A 21,167-nucleotide genomic window follows, 5' to 3' on the forward strand; every position below is an offset into this window, starting at 1 on the left:
TGGAAAGAGCCTTCAGATTGGCCAAATTGAATTTCTTTGGCATTCTGCTTGTTGAGACTAAATTCTACAGAAATTTTCCAGAGTTTATTCAATTTAGGAGATTGAGACTCACAGCTTAACTTCTCCCTCCCAGACCATTCACTTCCTATTTACTCTTTTATCAATGGTCCCTGAGAACTTTCCTCAAACTCCAGCTGAGTCTGGCAACTTTGTATAGTACAGCCCCTTTCTACAGGTTCCTGAAAGAAGTAAGTTCTAAACCCCTACAGCATACATTGTATGTAGTGAATTAACATCTTTAATCCATGTAGAATAGTACTATCTATCTGTGTACCATCTGTCTGAGATTTGAGAAAATAGTGACTCATCAATTTCAAAAGAGTCTGATTCTCTCACCGTACCCAGGTTGTTGGTTCTAAAGAGTGAGACGTTTGAGTCCCAGATCTGCTGCTTATTAGCTAACTGTCTTAGCCTATTTCCTTCTCTAATTTTACCTTATCTATCTCTGTTTCACCTTACGTAAAGGTAATAATAATGCCAAACTTTCAGGGATTTTTTGAGAATTAAATCACATAATAAATGTCAAGTGCCTCACACATAGTAGGCCCCCATTAAATGATAGGTAGCTACTATTTATAACTTGGATTTTATTAATGCTTTATTTGAACAATTACTATGAGAAGAGAGTCTGAATGTATATCAGCATTTTTCACTAGAGAGCCAGCTGCCCCTACCCTGAAACCACCTCCTCGAGGATTCCCTGTCAAAAATAAAACCTCCATCCCTGACCCCAGACACTTTAGCTAGACTGATGTTCTAGCATCAGACTCAAACATAACAGCCTTATAGAGGCTGCTTAACCAGCTCCCACAGTTGGAAAGCTTGAATCCATTTAACAAATCCCTTTTAATATATATAGTTCTGCTTCTCTGACTGAACCCTGACTGATACGCCTCCCAATACAGATAGTCAGGCGTTGAGATCTATCTTTTCAATAGCTCAAACTCACTTCCTCCTCTCCATCCTTACTACCACTGCCTTTCATAACCCCATCGCTTCTTGTTTGAGTTACTATAATCATTTGCTAATCTGTTTCTCTGCCAACTACCCTTGGCTCCTCCCTCCAGTCTGTCTTTCACTGGGCTGCCTGAGTGAGCTCTCTAAACACAGCACATCATGCAATTCCCTTAATGTCATTCAGTGGCTTCACTATGCCTTTATTTTTGCCATGTATGGGTTACAAAGTTCAAACCATACAAAAACATTTCATGGAAAATCAGGCTCCTTTCCTCTCAGCTCCCTTTTCTAGAGGCAATCAAATTATAGAGACAAAATTCTAAAAAAATATGCATTTTTTTTAAACACAATAGTGTACTTACTCTTCTATACCTTGGTGTTTCCAGGTATCTTGGAAATTGTACCTGTCAGGAGTTTTTCTTATAAATCGAGTGCCTGCTCTAAGGAATTTAAAAAGAAAAGGAAATAGGTAACACACAGAACCTCCAAGAGGGACACTGTCACAAGCTCAGCAGCCACGGACAACATCCTAACCACAACAGGGGAGGGTCTGCTGTGATAAAGTCACCAGTGCTACTATGAACACTGACACTGCAGCCTATACTAATGATAATGGCAGCTAGCCCCCAGAAACTGTAGTGCTGCTGCCTCCCAAAAAAAGCAAGATGCCACTGCTCTTAGCCTTACCAGATACTTACTGGACAGGACCTGAATCTGATTGACAAGCCTGATCCTTAACTGTAAAGGAGGCTGGGACATTGGCTTCCATCTTTGGAAGGCCAAGCTCATAATCAATATGCCTTATTCTCTTTCATGAATGTGGAATAGTAAGCTGTATGACTGTACTATCATTTATGTACAAAATCCTTACTGAAGAATTGCCTCATTACTTTTGCAATTTGCTAAATATGGATTCTTAATTTTTTTCCAAATACTCTATCATAATCTATCCTATCCAGTCCCCTTTTTTTCTTAAGATCCTTCTACTGCAGACCTGATCCTCATGCCCCAATTTTTTTTGTCTCCATGCTAAGCCTGCTGCACAGCTGGTCTCTTGGGGCCTTTCTTCATCACTCAGGTAGACTGAATTCAGAATGAAAAGTAAGAAGCAAAACTGTCTTTATTTCCAGATGACATATTCCTGTATATAGAAAACCTTAGGAAATCTCAAAATAATCTACTAGAACTAAAAACAAGTTCAACAAGGTCACAACAATACTACAAGATTAATATACAAAAACCAATTGTATTTCTCTATACTAGCAATGAAAAATCCAAAAATGAAATTAAGAAAGTAATTCTGGGGACTTCCCTGGTGGTGCAGTGCTTGAGAATCCGCCTGCCAATGCAGGGGACACGGGTTTGATCCCTGGTCCGGGAAGATCCCACATGCCACGGAGCAACTAAGCCTGTGCGCCACAACTACTGAGCCTGCACTCTAGAGCCTACAAGCCACAACTACTGAGCCCGCGCACCTAGAGCCCGTGCTCCATAACAAGAGAAGCCACTGCAATGAGAAGCAGAAGCCCGTGCACCACAGTGAAGAGTAGCCCCCGCTCACCATAACTAGAGAAAGCCTGTGCACAGCAACGAAGACCCAACGCAGCCAAAAATAAATTTATTTTTTAAAAAAATTAAAAACTTGAAGAAAAGACTTATAAGTGGCTGACAGGATAATGAAAAGATGCTCAACATCACTACTGATTAGGAGCAAATCGAAACCACAGTAAGATACCACCTCACACCCACTAGAATGGCTATAAATCAAAAAGACAACAATAACAAGTGTTGGGGAGGATGTGGAGAAAAAGGAACCCTCCATGGGTATTCCCTGGAGGTCCAGTGGTTAGGACTCAGTGCTCTCACTGCCAAGGGCCTGGGTTCAATCCCTTGTCAGGGAACTAAGATCCCATAAGCTGCGGGGTGCAGGAAAAAAAAAAAGGAACCCTTGAACATTTCCAATGGAAATATAAAATGGAAATATAATTTCAGAAAACAGTTTGGCGGTTCCTAAAAATGTTAAGCACGAAGTTATCACATGACCCAGCAATTCCACCTCTAAGTATCTACCCTAAAGAAATGAAAATATGTCCACACAAAGACTTGTGTTCAAGCAGCATGAGACTATTCATAGCAACATTATTCATAATAGCGAAAAAGTAAAAATAATCCAAATATCCATCAACTTGTAAACGGATAACCAAAAATGAGCAAAATACTAATACATACTACAACATGGGAACTCAAAAACCTTATGCTGAGACTCCAAACACAAAAAAATACATTTATATGATTATATGAAACATCCAGAAATGGCAAATCTATAACGGCAAAAGTAGATCAGTGGTTGCCTGGTGTTAGAGGTAGGAACAGGGTTTACCTGTAATCACACAGGAAGAATCTTTTGGGGATGATGTAAATGCTTTAAAACTGAATTGTGGTGATGACTGCACAACTCTTTATTTACAAAATCATACACTTAAGATGGATGTAAGTGACACCTCAATATCATTTACTGTATATAAGTAATACCTCAATAAGGGTGTTAAAAAAAAAAAACTGCAGCCAGACTTCTTCCTTCCCTCTATTCTTCACCGGGTTCATACCTTCATCAAGGTCTGAGACTCTCCCAGCCTCTTCTGGTTTCCTGAGATGTCCCCACACAGGCATTTCCCCAATAGAGCACATGCATGTATAATCCCATCTTGGTGTTTGCTTCTGGCATATAGTATACTGTCTTCAAGAGATAAAGTTGCGAGTCAAAAAAAGATACACCATGCAAACACTAACCAAAAGAAAGCTGGTTCATCTATATTACTATCAAAGTAGATATTAAGGTAAAACAGTATTATTTGAGAAAAAGAGGGATAGTTTATAATGGTGGAAGTTTCAGTCCATCAGGAAAATAAAACTGTAAAGTAGTATGCAGTAATAACATAGCCTAAGAAAATAAAAACTGACAAAATTACAAGGAGATAGACAATCATAGCGGGAGAGTTAATATACTTCAGTGGGAGAAGATATTTTCAACACAAGTAACTGACAAAGGGCTTGTATTCAGAATATAGTACTTACTCCTACAAATGGATGAGATGACCCAAAAGAAAAATGGGGAAGAGACCTGAACATGCACTTCACAAAAGTGGCTATTCTAATGGTGATAAACATAAAAAGGTGCTCTCAGTCTCACTAATAATCAGGAAAACTAAAACCAATGATATGGACTAAAAATTTTTAATGTTGTCAAGGTTATGGAACATCACCTGAAAACACTCCTACACCGGTGGTGAAACTGTAAATTGGTAAATTTAGAAAAGTTTGGTGTTATTTACCATATTCAAACATACCCATCCTTATGATTCAACAATTACACTCCTAGGTATATACACAACAGAAATGTGTGCATGTCCACATGCACAAGAATGTTAACTGTAGCACCTAATAGCCCCAAACTGGAAACAATTCCAAAGTCTATTATCAGAGTAGATCATTTGAGGTATATTTCTACAATGGTATTCTGAAGCAATGAAAATGAACTATAAGTATATGCAAGAACAGGGAAGAAGTTAACAATATTGAGCAAAAGGCAGACGCAAAAGAACATGTACTCTGATTGACTTACATTACATAGATACAGATAGACAGACAGACAGACCGAGCCAGTCCACAGGGTTAGAAGTCAGGAAGGCTGTGAGTTTTGGACAGGAAGGAGAGGACACGTGAGGCTTTAGGGTAGCGTGTAGTTTTCTGGCAAGGTTTTATTTTTTGCCTGAGTCGCTATTAGCCAGCAGAAGTATCCTGTGAAAAAAGACACAACAGCTGCAAGAGCCGTCAGGTAGGAGTAGGTAGGAGAATCTTTAGTGAGCCGCGCCAGGGACCCCACGGGGGATGCAAAGAACCCAGCGTCAAGAACTCTCCAGCATGGCACTTGAGCCCTGGTGCCCAAAACTTCCGGTCTGCGCCACTGTGCCCCGCCCCTCGACAACAACGACTGATAAGCAAGACTGTTCCACGCCAGGAAGAGGCGGGGTATGAGGAGCGGTGTCATTAAAGCCCAACGAATCATTTATCCTATGGGAAAGGATGTGTTTATGGGCCAATAGGAGCCGGGAATAAGGCCCCACCCACAAGCCTGCTGAGCCAATCGGCAAGGAGCAGCGGGTGGGCAGGCTGTGGCTGTGCTACCCCGCGGAGCCGCGCAGCATGGCGGGCGGGGCCCGGGAGGTGCTCACTTTGCAGTTGGGACATTTTGCGGGTTTCGTGGGAGCGCACTGGTGGAACCAGCAGGTAAGGTCTCTGGACGGCTGCCTCAGCTGAACCTTTCCGGATCTCCAGTCCTTGCTTCCGGCCTGTTCCTCTCGCCACCCGAGTCCAGTCCTTCCTCTGTGCCTCCCCAGGATGCTGCGCTGTGCAGGCCGACCGATGCCAAAGAACCGCCGGGAGAGCTGTGCCCCGACGTCCTGTACCGGACCGGCCGGACGTTACACGGCCAAGAGACTTACACACCGAGACTCATACTCATGGATCTGAAGGGTTAGGTGGTGGCTGGAGTCAGCCAATTCCCGGTGTTCCCCTTCACGTGTGGAGTCTCTAGCATCCGTTCGCTTCAAGATCCTTGACCCCGACTATACTAGGCTGAAGGACCAGAGATGAGGAGCCATAGGGAGAGCTAACCACAGTATGCCAACACCTGAGGGGATGCAAGAAAGCAAAATTTTATTCCGTTCAAGAGCTATCTCTGGAATGGGCTACTTGTCCCTAGACACAGTGAGATGTTGAACTGTGGCGCTCCCGTAGAACCACTGGGTGTGGTCTTTGCCCAGGTCCCAAAGCTAAGGACTAAGCTGGGAAATGAAGGATGGAATCTACATTCTCCTAGGCAAGGGTTTTTTTCAACCCATGTCTAATCAAGAAAGCTTGGAAGGGCCAAGTGCTGGAGTGATGATGACAGCAGGTTGTCAGGTGATCAGAGGAAGGTTAGCTGAACGATGGGAGGGACAGGGCTTTACCTAACATTGTCTGTTATTTTTGTACAGGTAGTCTGAGCTCCCTAAAACAAGAAGGTGGACTCTACAGGGACAAACAGCTAGATGCTGCAATAGCATGGTACTTGTGATGTTTGGAGAGGAGTTGGGAAGGAGCACAGGAAGCTGGAGAACTCAGGGAAACTGACACTAAGATCAATCTCCAATTTCTTTCAGGCAAGGGAAGCTCACCACACACAAAGAGGAACTCTATCCCAAGAACCCTTATCTCCAGGACCTCCTGAGTGCAGAGGTGAGGGCCTCTGCCCTGAACTTTTAAGCCCGGTGCTACAACCAGAGTGCCTCCACTGGGGCAGAGAAAAAGAGAATTTTAGCCATCTTAAATGCCCTAGAATGGTATTTTGAGGAAAAGCACTTTTTTCTCCTACTAAAGGACTGTGAGTACGTGAACGGAAAGGAGGTTGTAGGGTGTGGCCAGCAAAATCAGGGAGGATAAATCAACTTTTGCGTCTAGACTGCCTGGACCTAAATGTAGATTTCCTCATCCCTCCCAGGGAGTGCTGAATAGTGATGGTATCTGGAGGGTCAAATCCATCCCCAATGGCAAAGGTGAGACTTCTCCAGATACTGCAAAATGGGGAATGGGGCAGATCAGGAACATGGAGAAAGGTACATTTCCTCTACTTTTTCTTCAGGTCCCCCCCCATTCACCACCGCTACAACTCCAAAACCAGTTATCCCCACAGAGGGCAGCATCAGAGTCTGGTCAGACTTTCTCAGAGTCCATCTCCATCCCCGAAGCATCTGTATGATTCAGAAGTACAACCATGATGGGTATGGAGGGCCCCAGAGGCTGTGAGGCAAGAAACTGGGTCCCCACTAATGTTGGATGAGGCTCTTGAGGCCATCTTCCCTGCCCTCCTGCGATACAAGAGCTCTTGGGCGGAGGGATGGAAGTGGGGGAGTCCTGTAAATCCTGGACTGTGTTTATGCATGGCAGGGAAACAGGTCGCCTGGAGGCTTTTGGCCAAGGGGAGAGTATCCTGAAGGAACCCAAGTACCTGGAAGAGCTGGAGGACAGGCTGCACTTCTACGTGGAGGAGTGCGACTACCTACAGGTAGCTGCGTGGCGTGGCGGGCACTTGGGTAGAAACTCCCCTCATCCTGCCGACTTTTGCCATTCACCTCTCTCCAGGGCTTCCAGATCCTGTGTGACCTGCACAATGGCTTCTCTGGGGTAGGCGCCAAGGCCGCAGAGTTGCTACAAGACGAGTATTCAGGGCGGGGAATAATAACCTGGGGCCTGCTCCCTGGTCCGTACCGCCTCGGGGTGAGTAGTTCTTGTGGGGAGAAACGGTCACAGGGTAAGGAGGGAGAAATGAGGATAGCCCAGTGAGAAAGTTGCTTAAAACAATCTACTCTCATTTCTTTCACCAGGAGCCCCAGAAAAACATCTACCGTCTGTTAAACACAGCTTTCGGTCTGGTGCACCTGTCTGCTCACAGCTCTCTGGTCTGCCCCTTATCCTTGGGTGGGAGCCTGGGGCTGCACCCTGAGCCACCTGTCAACTTCCCTCACCTGCAATATGATGTAAGGCTCGATGCTCTCGTTCTGACTGCAGCTAGTGACAGGGCAACACGCACACGCACGCACGCGCTCGCCGAGTCAGCCTTTATCTGCTACTGGCTCTATTCTTGAAGCCTCAGCTTGAACTCGGCTCTGATGTGGCCTCTTAGATGACACTGTCCTATGCTTATCCAGCCCTGGGCCAAACACACCCCTGCTTTGTCCCAAAGCCTGCGGGGGGCCTCTCTGCCATTACTATTCTGCCTCCACACTCTTTTCCACACCCAGAAGGCCAAGTGCTCTTCTCTGTATCCTCTTTACAGGCCGCTCTGCCCTTCCACTGTGGCGCCATCCTGGCTACAGCCCTGGACACAGTCACTGTTCCTTATCGCCTATGCTCCTCGCCAATTTCCATGGTTCATCTGGCTGATATGCTGAACTTCTCTGGGAAAAAGGTATTAAGCTTTGTGAGGAGATGGGTCAGAGCTGAGAAAAAGCTCTATAACTTGATTTCTTCCTTATCTTTAGGTGGTCACAGCAGGAGCAACCATCCCCTTCCCCTTAGTTCCAAGCCAGTCCCTCCCTGATACGCTGATGCAGCTTGGAGAGGCCACCCCATGGACCCCACTGTCTGCATGTGGGGACCCTTCTGGAACATGCTGCTTTGCCCAGTCCGTGGTGCTGAGGGGTCTAGACAGAGCATGCCACACCAGGTGAGGGCTGGTGGTCCTTAGGAGCCCTTGTCAGACTTTTGTTTCACATCCTTTTCTCATACGTCTGGATATTCTAATGGCACTGCCCTGCTCTCCTTCCCTCTGGCCCGCGTAAAAGAAAAAAAAGACTGTGAGCATCCCGATCCAGCTGATGGCCTGAGGACCTAAGTCCTAGTTTCTCATTCATGCTGCCACAGATTAAAGGTGGTTTTGGCTTTGTTCTGGCAGTCAGCTCACCCCAGGGACACCTCTGCCCTCCCTGCTCCACGCGTGCACCACCGGGGAAGAAGTCTTGGCCCAGTATTTGCAGCAGCAGCAGCCTGGAGTCAGGAGGTCAGTATAATGCTTGCTCATGCTGTCCTCCCAGACCTCCGACCTCCCCTGACTTTTTCTCACTCAGCTGCTGTCCTCTTGCCCCACAGCTCTTCTCATCTGCTGCTGACTCCCTGTAAGGTGGTTCCTCCTTACCCCTACCTCTTCTCCTCAAGCCTCAGCCAGCAGGGTTTGGTTCTGGATGGTCCCCCAACAGGGGCAGGTATGTAGGAGGTGAAGAAAACCAAGAGGTTTTCAAGCATGGGAGAGTTTTACTATAACCCTTACTGGATAAAGGTACTTTGGAAATTCCCAGTTTGACGTGCCTTTATTCACTCTGTGGCTCCTGAGAGAAGTGTTCTTCCTCTGGGGTGCTGGTATACAAAGGGGAGAGCACACAGAACTTATTGGGTTTACTATACAATCAAGTCTACCAGAGGCCCAGACTTCCCTGTGTGTGCAACAGAGTCCCAAGGGTAGGACAGTGGTCCGTTCACAGGGCTCCCGTTTCTCTCCCTCCGCAGCGGTGGAGAGCATCCCAGTGCTCGGGGCCCTCTGCTCCTCTTCATCCTTGAACCGGACCCTGGGAGATTTGGCCAAAGATCTCGCCAGACTCGACCTGCGGCGCTGGGCCAGCTTCATGGACGCTGGAGTGGAACAGGATGACCTAGAGGAGACGCTGCAGGAGCTACGCAGCCTGGCCCAGTGCTACCAGAGTGGCAACAGCCTCATGGACTAAAGCTCCAAGAAAAGGAAAGAGCTAGTTTACAATAAAAAGTGCTGGATGCAGGAGCTCAGTGTCTTGGGACTGGCTACACCAACATACGCATTTATTACATTTAGAAACACTGTGATCAGATCACACAACAATAAATATGTACCACCAGACAAAAAAGGAAAAAAAAAAAACACACAGAAAAGGAACTGAGCTGCACTCTCCCTCAATGCTCTTTACAACGTAGATTTCTAAGGTCTCCATAAAAGACACACAGGATGGCAGGGCCATCCAACCCCAGCCTGCCATTGTCCTTGTCCCTGGCCCCCTGCTCCCCCAGCTCCTCATACTGAGCTCAAGGGTTTTACAAGCAAAGTACAGCCACCCTTCCCCCGATCAGGGTGCCTGTTGGATTCGATCCTGTGCAGATGACACCCTCACGCTCCCAGGGTCTCACTCATCCAGCTCTTCCTCAGACAGAAGGTCCCCGTGGTCAGACAGCTGGTCTGTATTGCTGGTACTGGTGGCATCGTCCTCATCCTCAGAGCTGGCCTCGCAGGCTGTGTGGAAGAGCTGCATGAGTTCTCGAAAACGATGGGAAACCTAGGAGGAGAGGAGGAGGCTTGCATTCACCTTTCTTAAGTTAGTAACATTTTAACATTTACTAAGCACTATATCCCAATCTGAACAATCTCATTTGTTCTACACAGTAAGGCGGTGAGGGCTGTGCCCTCCTTATAGATAAGGAAACTCGGGTTAAAAGGCTAAACATTTTGCCCAAAGTCACATTCCTTCTAAAAACAAAACTAGAATGCAATCGCTGGGGCTTCTACCTCAAAATTCAATGCCCTCTCTCTTCTAGAGCCATGACTAACCGCGCCGACAAGTCAAGGTCTTCCTCAGGGCAGACCTTTATAATCACCAATCACCTCTTAGCTGGCCAACCTGTCCTCTTCCTTTCCTTGGTTCCTCTGGAGCTTGAAGCTCTAGCAGGGTTTCCCCTACTTACCTCAGTAGGGGTCTTATTTCCCAGCTGCTGGGAGATGACGCTAAAAGTCTGCGGCTGTGCTCCTTGCTCCTGGCACATGGTCAGAATCACGCGGTCAGCTTCCCTGGAATCCACATAAGGCAATTAATCTGAATCAGTAACATGGGTGTGTTCCATGCATTTTCCAAACACGCTCCCACATCCATCCCCACCTACCTTGTCCACAGGACAACCTTCTCCCCCGTAGAGCTGACCTTGCTGTTGTTGGCACACACTGTAGCTTCCGTGGCCTTCGTCTGCGGCTCCCCCACTGGACCCTTGCCCTGTATTCCATTGTCTTTAGCCAAACCTCCTCTAGGGGCTTTGGGAGAAGTCTCTGAGGTGTCAGTTCCTGATGAAGAAGATTCATGGACAGAAGACACCCCGTCCGCTGTCACCCCAGCTCTACTGGAAGGCAGCCAGCTCTCTTGAGTATCTGGTTTCCCAGACACCTGTCTTCCCCCTAAGTCTCCGGTCCTTGAGGAAACAGGACTCGGGAAGGAGGCAGGGGGTTCAACGGTTCCAGACAATTTCTCAGTTTCTGAAGCATTCCAGACCAGCATGGAAGCCTCTGACTCACGCCCTGGCTTATGGCCCTCGCCCTCATCCTGAAGTCTGGGGGATGCCATGGGGCAGGAGAGAACCTCAGGCCCAGCCTGGTTACTCCTAACAGCGCACAGCACAGTTCCGGTTTTGGAGGGAAGCCGAGGAGTCTCTGGTGAGCAGGGCGGTGGGCCATCGAGGAGCTGGTCTGTAAAAGTCACTTCTTGAGGAGACAGCAAAGTGCTCCCTGCTGCCAATCCTGTTTAGGAGGAAAATAAGGATCTAAGGGTATGGACAGGGTCACAATGCATCTAAGGACTACAAATTACCACGCGGTCACTCTGGCAAGCTACCGTGATAAAGTTCTAAGGTCCAAGAGTGAGGTGAGGGTAGGGGCTAGGGTCGCTTATATAAAGATATGAAGTCCGACTGCCAAAGCTGAGAATGGCTGAGGCTTTAGAATGCAGACCACAGAGGATCTGGAGACAAGGGGAAGGGGTTCAGGAATGGGAACACAAGAAGAAAATGCTGGGACTTCCTGGTGGCGCAGTGGTTAAGAATCCACCCGCCAATGCAGGGGACACAGGTTTGATCCCTGGTCCGGGAAGATCCCACATGCCACGGAGCAACTAAGCCCGTGAGCCACAACTACTGAGCCTGCGCCCTAGAGCCCACGAGCCACAACTACTGAAGCCCGTGCGCCTAGAGCCCGTGCTCCGCAACAAGAGAAGCCATCGCAATGAGAAGCCCGCGCACCGCAAGGAAGAGTAGCCCCACTCGCCGTAACTAGAGAAAGCCCATGCGCAGCAACGAAAACCCAACGCAGCCAAAAATAAATAAATAAATTTATATTTTTTTTTAAAAAAAGAAGAAAATGCTGGATCGTGTTGATTTGTAGCACTCTTATGTCTGCAAGAGGATTGAGGCCACAGGAAAGAAAATTAAGGCTGGACAGTAAGGATTTCCTACTGGTTTATTAGTAAAAGAGGTGGTAGTCCATCCCTGAAAAGACTAATATTATCCAGGCTCAAAGACGTTCTTGCTTGAAGTATGTGCGAATGAGACAGAAGTAAAGGGAGCAAGGCTGGGTGGGCAGCTGGATGACTCACCTGGAACAGGCATCTCTCCCTTCCTGGTACTCCTGCCAGTCCTGCTCTGGGTTGCCTCAGTGCTTTCTCGCTCCTCTGGGGCTTCCTCCTCCATCACGTCCTTGCCCTGCCCAGCTTCCTTAGCACCAGGCACAGGACTGGCCTCTCCGTGGGGGCTGCCGCCCACCAACTCATGGGGATCCTTGCTCTTGTAGGATTTGCTGTCACAGACCTGCAGGGATGGCCTTCTGGGTCAAGGGTCTCTGGACCTTTTTTGTCTTAGGGGCCGACCAAAGGAAGATCAACCCTGCCATGATGCTCAGCAAGTCAACCAACATGCATGCCTGCTCCAACAATTTTAAATGGCCCAAAAAAGAGGGCTGGATTCTACCAGTCCTCTAACCAAGGACTGTATTTCTGCTGCCAACCAACCCTACTTTAGAGAACCAGCATTACCTTTAGGCTATTTCCTCACACAGGTTTGTTTCATTAAAAAAAAAAAATCTAAGAGGGAAATATATGAACTGGTTGATTCTTCTCTATTCCAAAAGCTTCACCTACAAGATTCTCTTTAAAAAGCAAAATCCATTATACATATATTTTTAAAGATTCTATTTATTTTGCATACACACACTAATGTGTATGTGTACAGCATATTACTTATCCACATGTAATCTTTTTAGGAATTCAATAAGGTACACATCTGTGGTAGCAAACAATACCCCAAACAGCAAGGCAACCTGGGGGTTGGCCTAGGCAGCTCCGATACCCCTTGGTACCAGTTCCCTCCTCACCTTGCTGCTGCAGTGGCTACAACTTCTCCTCTTGCTCTTCTTCATCTTGGAGTCAGGACCTCCCTCATGGCAGGAGCAGGCACAGTCCTTGGCCCCATCTGGCCACTCAGCCTCCTAGGAGACACTTGGGCTTGGTTAACTGCCAAGCATTTTTGGTACCAATAGAGGGAGCTAAGTGAGCCATCTGAACAAGCCCGCCCCCTGACCCCCTCCCCCGCTTCCTTTCTCTTTCATTATACATCATCTCTTCACGTTGCCTGGGGAAATCAATGCCCAAACTCAATTAAAGCCTACTATGAATCCCTGAAACAATCCGTAAATGACCCAAAGACTGACATATCCCAATTGCCCAGATGTTTCAAGAAATATTTAAGTGAAACATAATCTGAGGCAAAGTCACTGGAGAGCTCCCTCATGAGATACCATCTACTCACTCGTCTGTCTTTGTTTCTGTCTCCCTGTGCCTTGAGCTCTCCCCTCTCCTCCAATCCCCTTGAGAGAGGGCTTTGTACATATGGAAGGCTCACTCAATGATACTCTCTGTTCAACAAACCCAAGACATAAGTACCATTATTATCCCCACTGACAATGAAGAAACTGAAACAAAGAGAGATTAAATAAATTGCCCAAGGTCATTCAGCTACTAAGAAGCAGTTTTCCCAAAGAAAGAGTATAAGCAAGACACGTAGTAAAGGGAAATGGACTAAAAAGACTACTTCTTGAAGAGCAATAGACAGCAGTGAGTACAAGCTGACTCTGGAGCCAGACAACGTGGGCTCAGATCCTAGCACTGCCCCTGATTAAACATGAGACCCTGGCAATGGCCCCTCTCTGCAATTCAGTTTCCTTTTCTATAAAATGCAAACAAGAGCAATCTTTTCATAGGGTTATTGTGAGAGTTAAACGAGTGAACAGTCCATGTAAAATACAAGAGACACGGGAAAAAAAAAAAATACAAGAGACACGGGATACTTTGGAACACACCTCAGTATTAGCTGTTGTCATTATTATTAAAATGAGGAATCCTGGTTCTATTTTTTCACAAGAACAGAAAGGAAGAAGACCCAACGACAAGAGAAATAGCTCTGAGCTAGAGAAACAGATCCTTCTAATGAGGCAATCATGGGTGGGACCTCTTCAGCAGCTGCACCGTTCTTCCCATGGGCTCTGCATGTCCACAGCAGCCTGACCTTTGGTTCCTGCTCCATGACTGCCTCAGATCACAGAGGCTTTTGCACCACCCTAAGCCAGAGGACCACTCAGACAGAAAACTCTAGGCTTGATTCATGAAAGATGGATAATCCCCAACAACCTGGTGTACCTTATCATGATTTTGGACCCCAATCTCTTTTCTTCTTTTGTTCTTTGAGGCTGTGGGTATCTTGGGAGGTTCCTCTTCCTCTTCCACATCAGGCAGTACCACTTCTTCAAAGCCATCAAACTGGGGAGGAGTTGGTGCCACTCAACACAGACTCTGGGCAGATATCCCTCCTACACATGGCCTTCCCCCTTCACAACCCTACAGCAGCCTCACAGCCTGTACCTCATACTCTTTCTCCTCAGTCCAATTGATCTCTTCAAAGTCACCCATACGGCTAGCTGCTGGGCGCAGATGGTCAAAGAAGATGGAGAACTCATCCTGTAGGTGGTCATGGCCTTTGAGGAGCTGCCACATCTGTGTCTTGAGCTGGGGAGAGTTGCAGAAGGAAAGATGAAGTCTCCAGAGCCTCTCTAGGCCACCATTCCAAATCAATCCCACATACTTCTGGGTTCTACTTTCCTAGTTAACTGGGAGACACACAGAAGCCTCTCTTTGATAACTAAGAACTCTTAAACTTCCTCTCCCTCCTTACTTGCCTACAAAGCAGGGGTATAGGCAGACCTCGTTTTAGTGTCTGCTTTACTGCACCTCACAGATACTGTGTTTTTTACAAATTGAAGGTTCGTGGCAACCCTGTGTTGAGCAAATCTATCAGGACCATTTTTCCAACACCATTTGCTCATTTCATGTCTCACTGTCACATTCTGGTAATTCTCACAGTATTTCAAAATTGTTCATTATTATTATATTTATTATGGCGATCTGTGATCAGTGATCTTTGACATTACTACTGTAATTGTTTGGGGGCACCATGAACCACACCCATATGAGAAGTGAACTTAAAAGATAAAACACTGTATGTGTTCTGACTACTCCATCGACCGACTGTTCCCCCATCTGTCTCCCTCTCCTTGGGACTCCCTATACCCTGAGACAATTAGGCCAATTTCAGTTGAACACTTAGGCCCTACAAAGCCTCAAAGTGTTCAAGTGAAAGGTATAGTCGCACATCTCTCACTTTAAATCAAAAGCTAGAAATGATTAAGGTTAGTGAGGAAGGCATGTCTAAGGTCGAGACAGGCCAAAAGCTAGGCCTCTTGTGCCAAACAGTTAGCCAAGCTGTGAAAGCAAAGGAAAAGTTAGTGAAGGAAATTAAAAGTGCTACTCCAGTGAACACACAAATGATAAGAAAGTAAAGCAACCTTATTGCTGATATGGAGAAAGTTTTTGTAGTCTAAGATCAAACCAGAATATCAAACCAGTGACAACATTCCCTTAAGTCAAAGCCTAATCCAGAGCAAGGCCCTCTCTTCAGTTCTATGAAGGCTGAGAGAGGTGAGGAAACTGCAGAATAAAATTCTGAAGCTAGAAGAGGTGGTTCATAAAGTTTAAGGAAAGAAGCCATCTCTACAACATAAAAGTGCAAGATGAAGAAGCAAGTGCTGATGTAGAAGCTACAAGTTATCTGGAAGATCTAAGATAATTAATGAAGGTAGCTACACTAAACAACAGATTTTCAGTGTACAAAAAGCCTTTTATTGGAAGAAGATGCCATCTAGGACCTTCACAGCTAGAGAGGAGAAGTCAATGCCTGGCTTCAAAGCTTCAAAGAAAGGCTTCCCTGGTGGCGCAGTGGTTGAGAATCTGCCTGCCAATGCAGGGGACACGGGTTCAAGCCCTGGTCTGGGAAGATCCCACATGCCGCGGAGCAGCTGGGCCTGTGAGCCACAATTACTGAGCTTGCGCGTCTGGAGCCTGTGCTCTGTAACAAGGGAGGCCGTGATATTGAGAGGCCCGCGCACAGTGATGAAGAGTGGCCCCCGCTTGCCACAACTAGAGAAAGCCCTCGCACAGAAACAAAGACCCAACACAGCCATAAATAAATAAATAAAATTTTTTTTTTCACACACACACACACTGTATTTTATTTTTACAAGAGATAAACAGACTGACACCAAGCATTGTACATGGATGACCACAACAAAAGCAACAATGATTGCAATTACCTTTTTTTTTTAAAAAAAAGCTTCAAAGAACAGGCTGACTCTCTCTTGTTAGGGGCTAATGCAGCCAGTGACTTTAAGTTGAAGCCAATGCTCATTTACCATTCCAAAAATCCTAGGGTCCTTCCGCATTACGCTAAATCTACTCTGCCTCTGCTCTTTTAAATGGAACAACAAAACCAGGATGAAAGCACATCTGTTGACAACATGGTTTACTGAACTTATTTTAAGCCCACTGTTGAAACCTACTGCTCAGGAAAGAGTCCTTTTAAAATATTACTGCTCAGTGACAATGCACCTGGTCACCCAAGAGCTCTGATGGAGATGTACAACGAGATTAATGTTGTTTTCATGCCCACTAGCATAACATCCATTCTGCAGCCCATGGATCAAGGAGTAATTTTGACTTTCAAGTCTTAGTACTTTAGAAATACATTTCATAAGGCTACAGCTGCCACAGATAGTGATTCCTCTGATGGATCTGGGCAAAGGAAATTGAAAAGCTTCTGGAAAAGATTCACCATTCCAGATGCCATTAAGAACATTTGTGGTTCATGGGAAGAGGTAAAAATAGTCAACATTAACAGGTGTTTGGAAGAAGTTGATTTCAACTCTCACAGATGACTTTGAGGGGTTCAAGACTTTAGTGGAGGAAGTAACTGCAGATGTGGTAGAAACAGCAAGAGAACTAGAAATAGAAGTGGAGCCTGAAGATGGGATTAAATTGCTGCAATCCCATGACAAAACCTGAACAGATAAGGAGTTACGTCTTGCAGATGAACAAAGAAAGTGGTTTCCTGAAATGGAATCTACTCCTGGTGAAGATGTTGTGAAGATTGTTGAAACGGCAACAAAGGATTTAGACTATTACACAATAATACTACATAATATTACATAAACTTAGTTGATAAGGCAGTGGCAAGGTTTGAGAGGACTGACTCCAATTTTTTTTTTACATTTTTGATCCATTTGGAATTTTTTCTGGTATAAATGTGGTAGGGTTCCAACTTGATTTTTTTTCTTTCCTTCAGTTAATTACCCAGTTATGTCAACATCATTTATTTAACAACCCATCTTTTCTCCCACTAGTTTGGGATGCCACTTTCATCAAATATCAAATTCCCATATATATTTGGGTCTGCTTCTGGACTTTCTATTCTCATCCATTAATCTGTGCACATGACCACACTGTGTTGACTACTGTAGTTTTGTAACATCTGACTCCAATTTTGAAATAAGTTCTACTGTAAGTAAAATGCTATCAAACAGCATTGCAGGCTATAGAGAAATCATTCATGAAAGGAAGGGCCAATCGATGGAGCAAACTTCCTTGTTTGAAACTGCCATATCCACTCCAGCCTTCAGCAACCACCACCTTGATCAGTCAGCACCATCGACACTGAGGCAAGACCCTCCGGCAGCAAGATTACAACTTGCTAAAGACTCAGATGATGATTAGCATTTTTTTTAAATTAATTTATTTATTTTTGGCTGCGTTGGGTCTTGGTTGCTGTGTGCGGGCTTTTTCTAGTTGCAGCGAGTGGGGCCTACTCTTCGTTGCAGAGCACGGGCTTCTCATTGCGGTGGCTTCTCTTGTTGTGGAGCACGGGCTCTAGGTGTGCGGGCTTCAGTAGTTGTGGCATGCAGGCTCAGCAGTTGTGGCTTGCGGGCTTAGCTGCTCTGCGGCATGTGGGATCTTCCCGGACCAGGGCTCGAACCCATGTCCCCTGCATTGGCAGGCGGATTCTTAACCACTGCGCCACCAGGGAAGCCCAGCATTTTTTTTTAATTGAAGTACAGTTGATTTACAGATGGTGAGCATTTTTTACTTAACGTGTGTAAATTTTTTAGAGCATAATGCTACTGCATACTTAATAGACTAAGGTATAGTGTAAACATAACTCTTACATGCACTGTGTAACCAAAAACTTCATGTGACTCACTTTACTGCAATATTCACTCTGTTGCAGTGGTCTGGGATTGAACCTGCAATATCTCCAAGGTATGCCTGTATATTTTTTTATCGAAGTACAGATCATTTACAATGTTATGTTAGTTTCAAGTGTATAGCACAGTGATTCAGTTTACACACACACACACACACACATTCTTTTTCAGATTCTTTTCTCTTAGAGGTTATTACAAAATATTGAGTATGGTTCCCTGGGCTATACAGTAGGTCATTGTTGGTTATCTATTTTATACAGTGTGTATATGTTAATCCCAAACTCCTAATTTATCCCTCCCCCGCCCCCTTTTCCCCTTTAGTAACCATAAGTTTGTTTTCTATGTCTGTGGATCTATTTCTGTTTTGTAAATAAGTTCATTTGTACTTTTTTTCTTTTTTTTTCAAGATTCCACATATAAGTGGCATCACATGATATTTGTCTTCGTCTGTCTGGCTTACTTCACTTACTATGATAACCTCTAGGTCCATCCATGTTGCTGGAAATGGCATTATTTCATTCTTTCTTATGGCTGAGTAGTATTCCATTGTATATATATACCACATCTTCTTTATCCACTCCTCTGTCCATGGACATTTAGGTTGCTTCCATGTCTTGGCTAGGGATGCCTGTATTATTAACAGGTTTGATTCCCAGTGACACCACTCTCTATCCCTGCCTTACTGATCTCCAGCTCAGGCACCAACTCAAGGCAGAGCAAGGAAGCAACCCACTCCTCCCCATACCCCCCACCCAGACCATCACTTCCTTCCTCGAACTTCCCTTCCAGGGCACTTACGGCATTCCTAAGCCTGTGAGGAGCAGTCAGGCTTTGGTTTCAGGTGGCAACCACCCCACCCCAGTGCTTTATGCTTTAGGTAAGCCTAAGAATTCCTTGCCTTCTTCATCCCCTCCATGAAGTCCACCGCTCAGAAGCAAGAGGATATGGAATAGGTTAGGGAAGGGAGAATGAAGGGCCTAAAGCCCAGGTGACAATGGAAAGGAAGCAGGACAGGAAAGAATACCTCAGTGATCTCCTGGGGCAAGCAGTCTGTACAGCTCTGGAGGACCTTAATAATCTTTTGGTAGTGTGAGGGGTTCTCTGCAAAGCAAATTTCCAGCTGCCGAAGAAACTTGCGACTCTTCTCGAAAGCCTGCTGCTCCTCAAACTACAAGAGTGGAAAGAGGGCAAAAGAGGAGTCATCTGTACAGTGTGAGCAGGACTTGAGGGTTCTAAGCATAAGAAGCAAGAAAAATATGCTAGGGGCACGGGGAATAACAAGGCTCTGGTTTACAACTGTGAGATCATTTTGTTTTCTTTTTGGCTGCGCTGCGCAACTTGTGGGATCTTAGTTCCCCAATGAGGGATTGAACCCGGGCCCTGGCAGTGAAAGCGCCGAATCCTAACCACTGGACCACCAGGGAATTCCCTCTGAGATCTTTTTTTTTTTTAAAGACTCTAGCATCTATCCACCTTGGGTCACTGGGGTCTACCAACCCAAGAAAACTAAGATGTAAATGAAAGATTCAAGAGTTAAACATCTCAAATTGCTTACTGTTTCATGGATTGTGAGATCAGACACATTTCACGGTTTACAAAGAATTTTCACATATATACTCATTTGATCTGCACAGTAATACAGGAAGAGAAGATTATGTATAATCATACCATTACCATTTAACTGCTTTAAGACTCTCAAAATAATCTCATTATATCCTTTATTCCTGTGTTTATCCATCTTGACAGACACCCAGAACTAGTGGGATATTCCTCATGTTCAGACACTCTCCAACATTTCAAATGTCACCTTACCATACAGGCCTTCCCAGACCACCGTGTATAAAACTGCAACATTCTCACTATAAAGCATTATATATATTTTACTGTTTATATATACACTATCATTTTTATTATATATATATATATATGTCTTACTGTTTATCACCTAACTTTCCCCATGAGAACATAAGTTCCATGAGAACATTAAGCTCCATGAGAGCGAGGATTTTAGTCTTTTATAATTACTATATCCCTAGTACCTAGAACTTTGCCTGACGAATAGTAGGTACTCAATAAATATTTGTTGAATGAATGCCTGTTTCACAACAGTGAGAAGCAAAGGGCATATGATTTACCTAAGGTCTCCACCAGAAACAAAGGAAAAACCCCCTCATTTTACATGTAAAGAAAATGAGAGAACAGAAGTTGGGAAGACCACCTCTTGAAAAGAAGGAGGCTCTTATGACCTTGGGCTAGGGGAAGGCTATCTGACTGGAAGCAGTCAGGAGACAGGAACAGTGCTGATCAACACTGTTCAATCCCAGTCTTGCTCTGACCCAAGAATCCTCGTGTGCTGTCTTTGCCCCTCTACTTACTAATCCACAGGCCAGGGCTTGCTCAGGCAATAGGAAAGCAGCAAAGTCCTTCAAGAGCTGAGGCCAGTCTTGGAGCAGGATTTGCAGGCTCTTGTAGAGATCCACAGCTGTCTGCCTCTGAGTATTTGACTCAAATTCATAGATGACCTGAAGGAAGTCCTCATATTTGCCAGGGATATGCTGCAGGGCTTCTCGGACCTATACAGGAGGACTTTCAATCATCAATACCCTTTCTTTGGGCCCCAACAAGAAACAATGGGACTGAGGGAGATGCAAGAGGGAAGAGATATGGGAACATATTGTATGTGTATAACTGATTCACTTTGTTATAAAGCAGAAGCTAACACACCATTGTAAGGCAATTATACTTCAATAAAGATGTTTAAAAAAAAAAAAAAAAAGAAACAATGGGACAGAGGGAGGAGGAGGAGCTACTGTTAGAGAGCTCTAGAATTATCCTTCAGAGGCTTCTCCTCTGACAGGTCCTCAGATCTGACTGTTAATGAAAGACACAGGGCCATGAGCTAGGCACAGCTCTTTTTCTGGCAGTGGGGGATGGAAAAACCTTCATTTTCCAGGAACCAGAGCCCTACCCACAATACCAGGTAAGCTTTTCTCTAGCTCACACCCCTAACCTCTCCATCCTGGTTTCAGCTCGATACTGAGATATATAAGGAGTGCTTGGTATGTATATTTCAGCACGGTACCACCTGAGGGTAAATAACATAAATTAGGAATGTTAGTAAAATATTAGGAGACAA

At 45.3% G+C, this 21,167-nt stretch overlaps 2 protein-coding genes across 9 annotated transcripts in view; one reads left to right on the top strand and one right to left on the bottom strand.

Moving 5' to 3' along the window:
- The first annotated feature begins 5,174 nt into the window (after nucleotides 1–5,174).
- Nucleotides 5,175–9,385, top strand: MSTO1 (misato mitochondrial distribution and morphology regulator 1). Of its 2 annotated transcripts, XM_068540991.1 has the most exons (14): nucleotides 5,175–5,304; nucleotides 5,415–5,550; nucleotides 6,054–6,123; nucleotides 6,219–6,294; nucleotides 6,557–6,611; nucleotides 6,698–6,836; nucleotides 7,003–7,120; nucleotides 7,198–7,332; nucleotides 7,440–7,592; nucleotides 7,892–8,023; nucleotides 8,097–8,281; nucleotides 8,510–8,614; nucleotides 8,704–8,816; nucleotides 9,118–9,385. In XM_068540991.1, exons 1-14 carry the CDS (start codon nucleotides 5,221–5,223, stop codon nucleotides 9,330–9,332), a joined length of 1,716 nt encoding a protein of 571 aa, XP_068397092.1. In that variant the 5' UTR covers nucleotides 5,175–5,220; the 3' UTR covers nucleotides 9,333–9,385. The 2 variants fall into 2 exon arrangements, with proteins under 2 accessions (XP_068397092.1, XP_068397093.1); XM_068540992.1 differs by lacking the exon at nucleotides 7,892–8,023.
- GON4L (gon-4 like) overlaps nucleotides 8,903–21,167 on the bottom strand; it is a 92,466-nt gene continuing 80,201 nt past the window's right edge. For 3 of the 7 annotated variants that reach the window (XM_068540985.1, XM_068540988.1, XM_068540984.1), the window contains 9 exons: nucleotides 20,407–20,604; nucleotides 19,056–19,199; nucleotides 14,304–14,447; nucleotides 14,082–14,201; nucleotides 12,761–12,874; nucleotides 11,988–12,198; nucleotides 10,513–11,137; nucleotides 10,318–10,420; nucleotides 8,903–9,911 (listed from right to left, as the gene is read on the bottom strand). In XM_068540985.1, coding sequence (XP_068397086.1) covers nucleotides 9,762–9,911; nucleotides 10,318–10,420; nucleotides 10,513–11,137; nucleotides 11,988–12,198; nucleotides 12,761–12,874; nucleotides 14,082–14,201; nucleotides 14,304–14,447; nucleotides 19,056–19,199; nucleotides 20,407–20,604 — 1,809 coding nt within the window. In that variant the 3' untranslated portion in view covers nucleotides 8,903–9,761. Of the gene's footprint in view, nucleotides 9,912–10,317; nucleotides 10,421–10,512; nucleotides 11,138–11,987; nucleotides 12,199–12,760; nucleotides 12,875–14,081; nucleotides 14,202–14,303; nucleotides 14,448–19,055; nucleotides 19,200–19,586; nucleotides 19,658–20,406; nucleotides 20,605–21,167 lie in introns of those variants that run through there. The other 4 variants (XM_068540987.1, XM_068540986.1, XM_068540989.1 and 1 more) reach the window with 4 other exon arrangements.

The sequence above is a fragment of the Eschrichtius robustus genome, chromosome 3, assembly GCF_028021215.1.
Source record: "Eschrichtius robustus isolate mEscRob2 chromosome 3, mEscRob2.pri, whole genome shotgun sequence".
NCBI lineage: Eukaryota > Metazoa > Chordata > Mammalia > Artiodactyla > Eschrichtiidae > Eschrichtius > Eschrichtius robustus.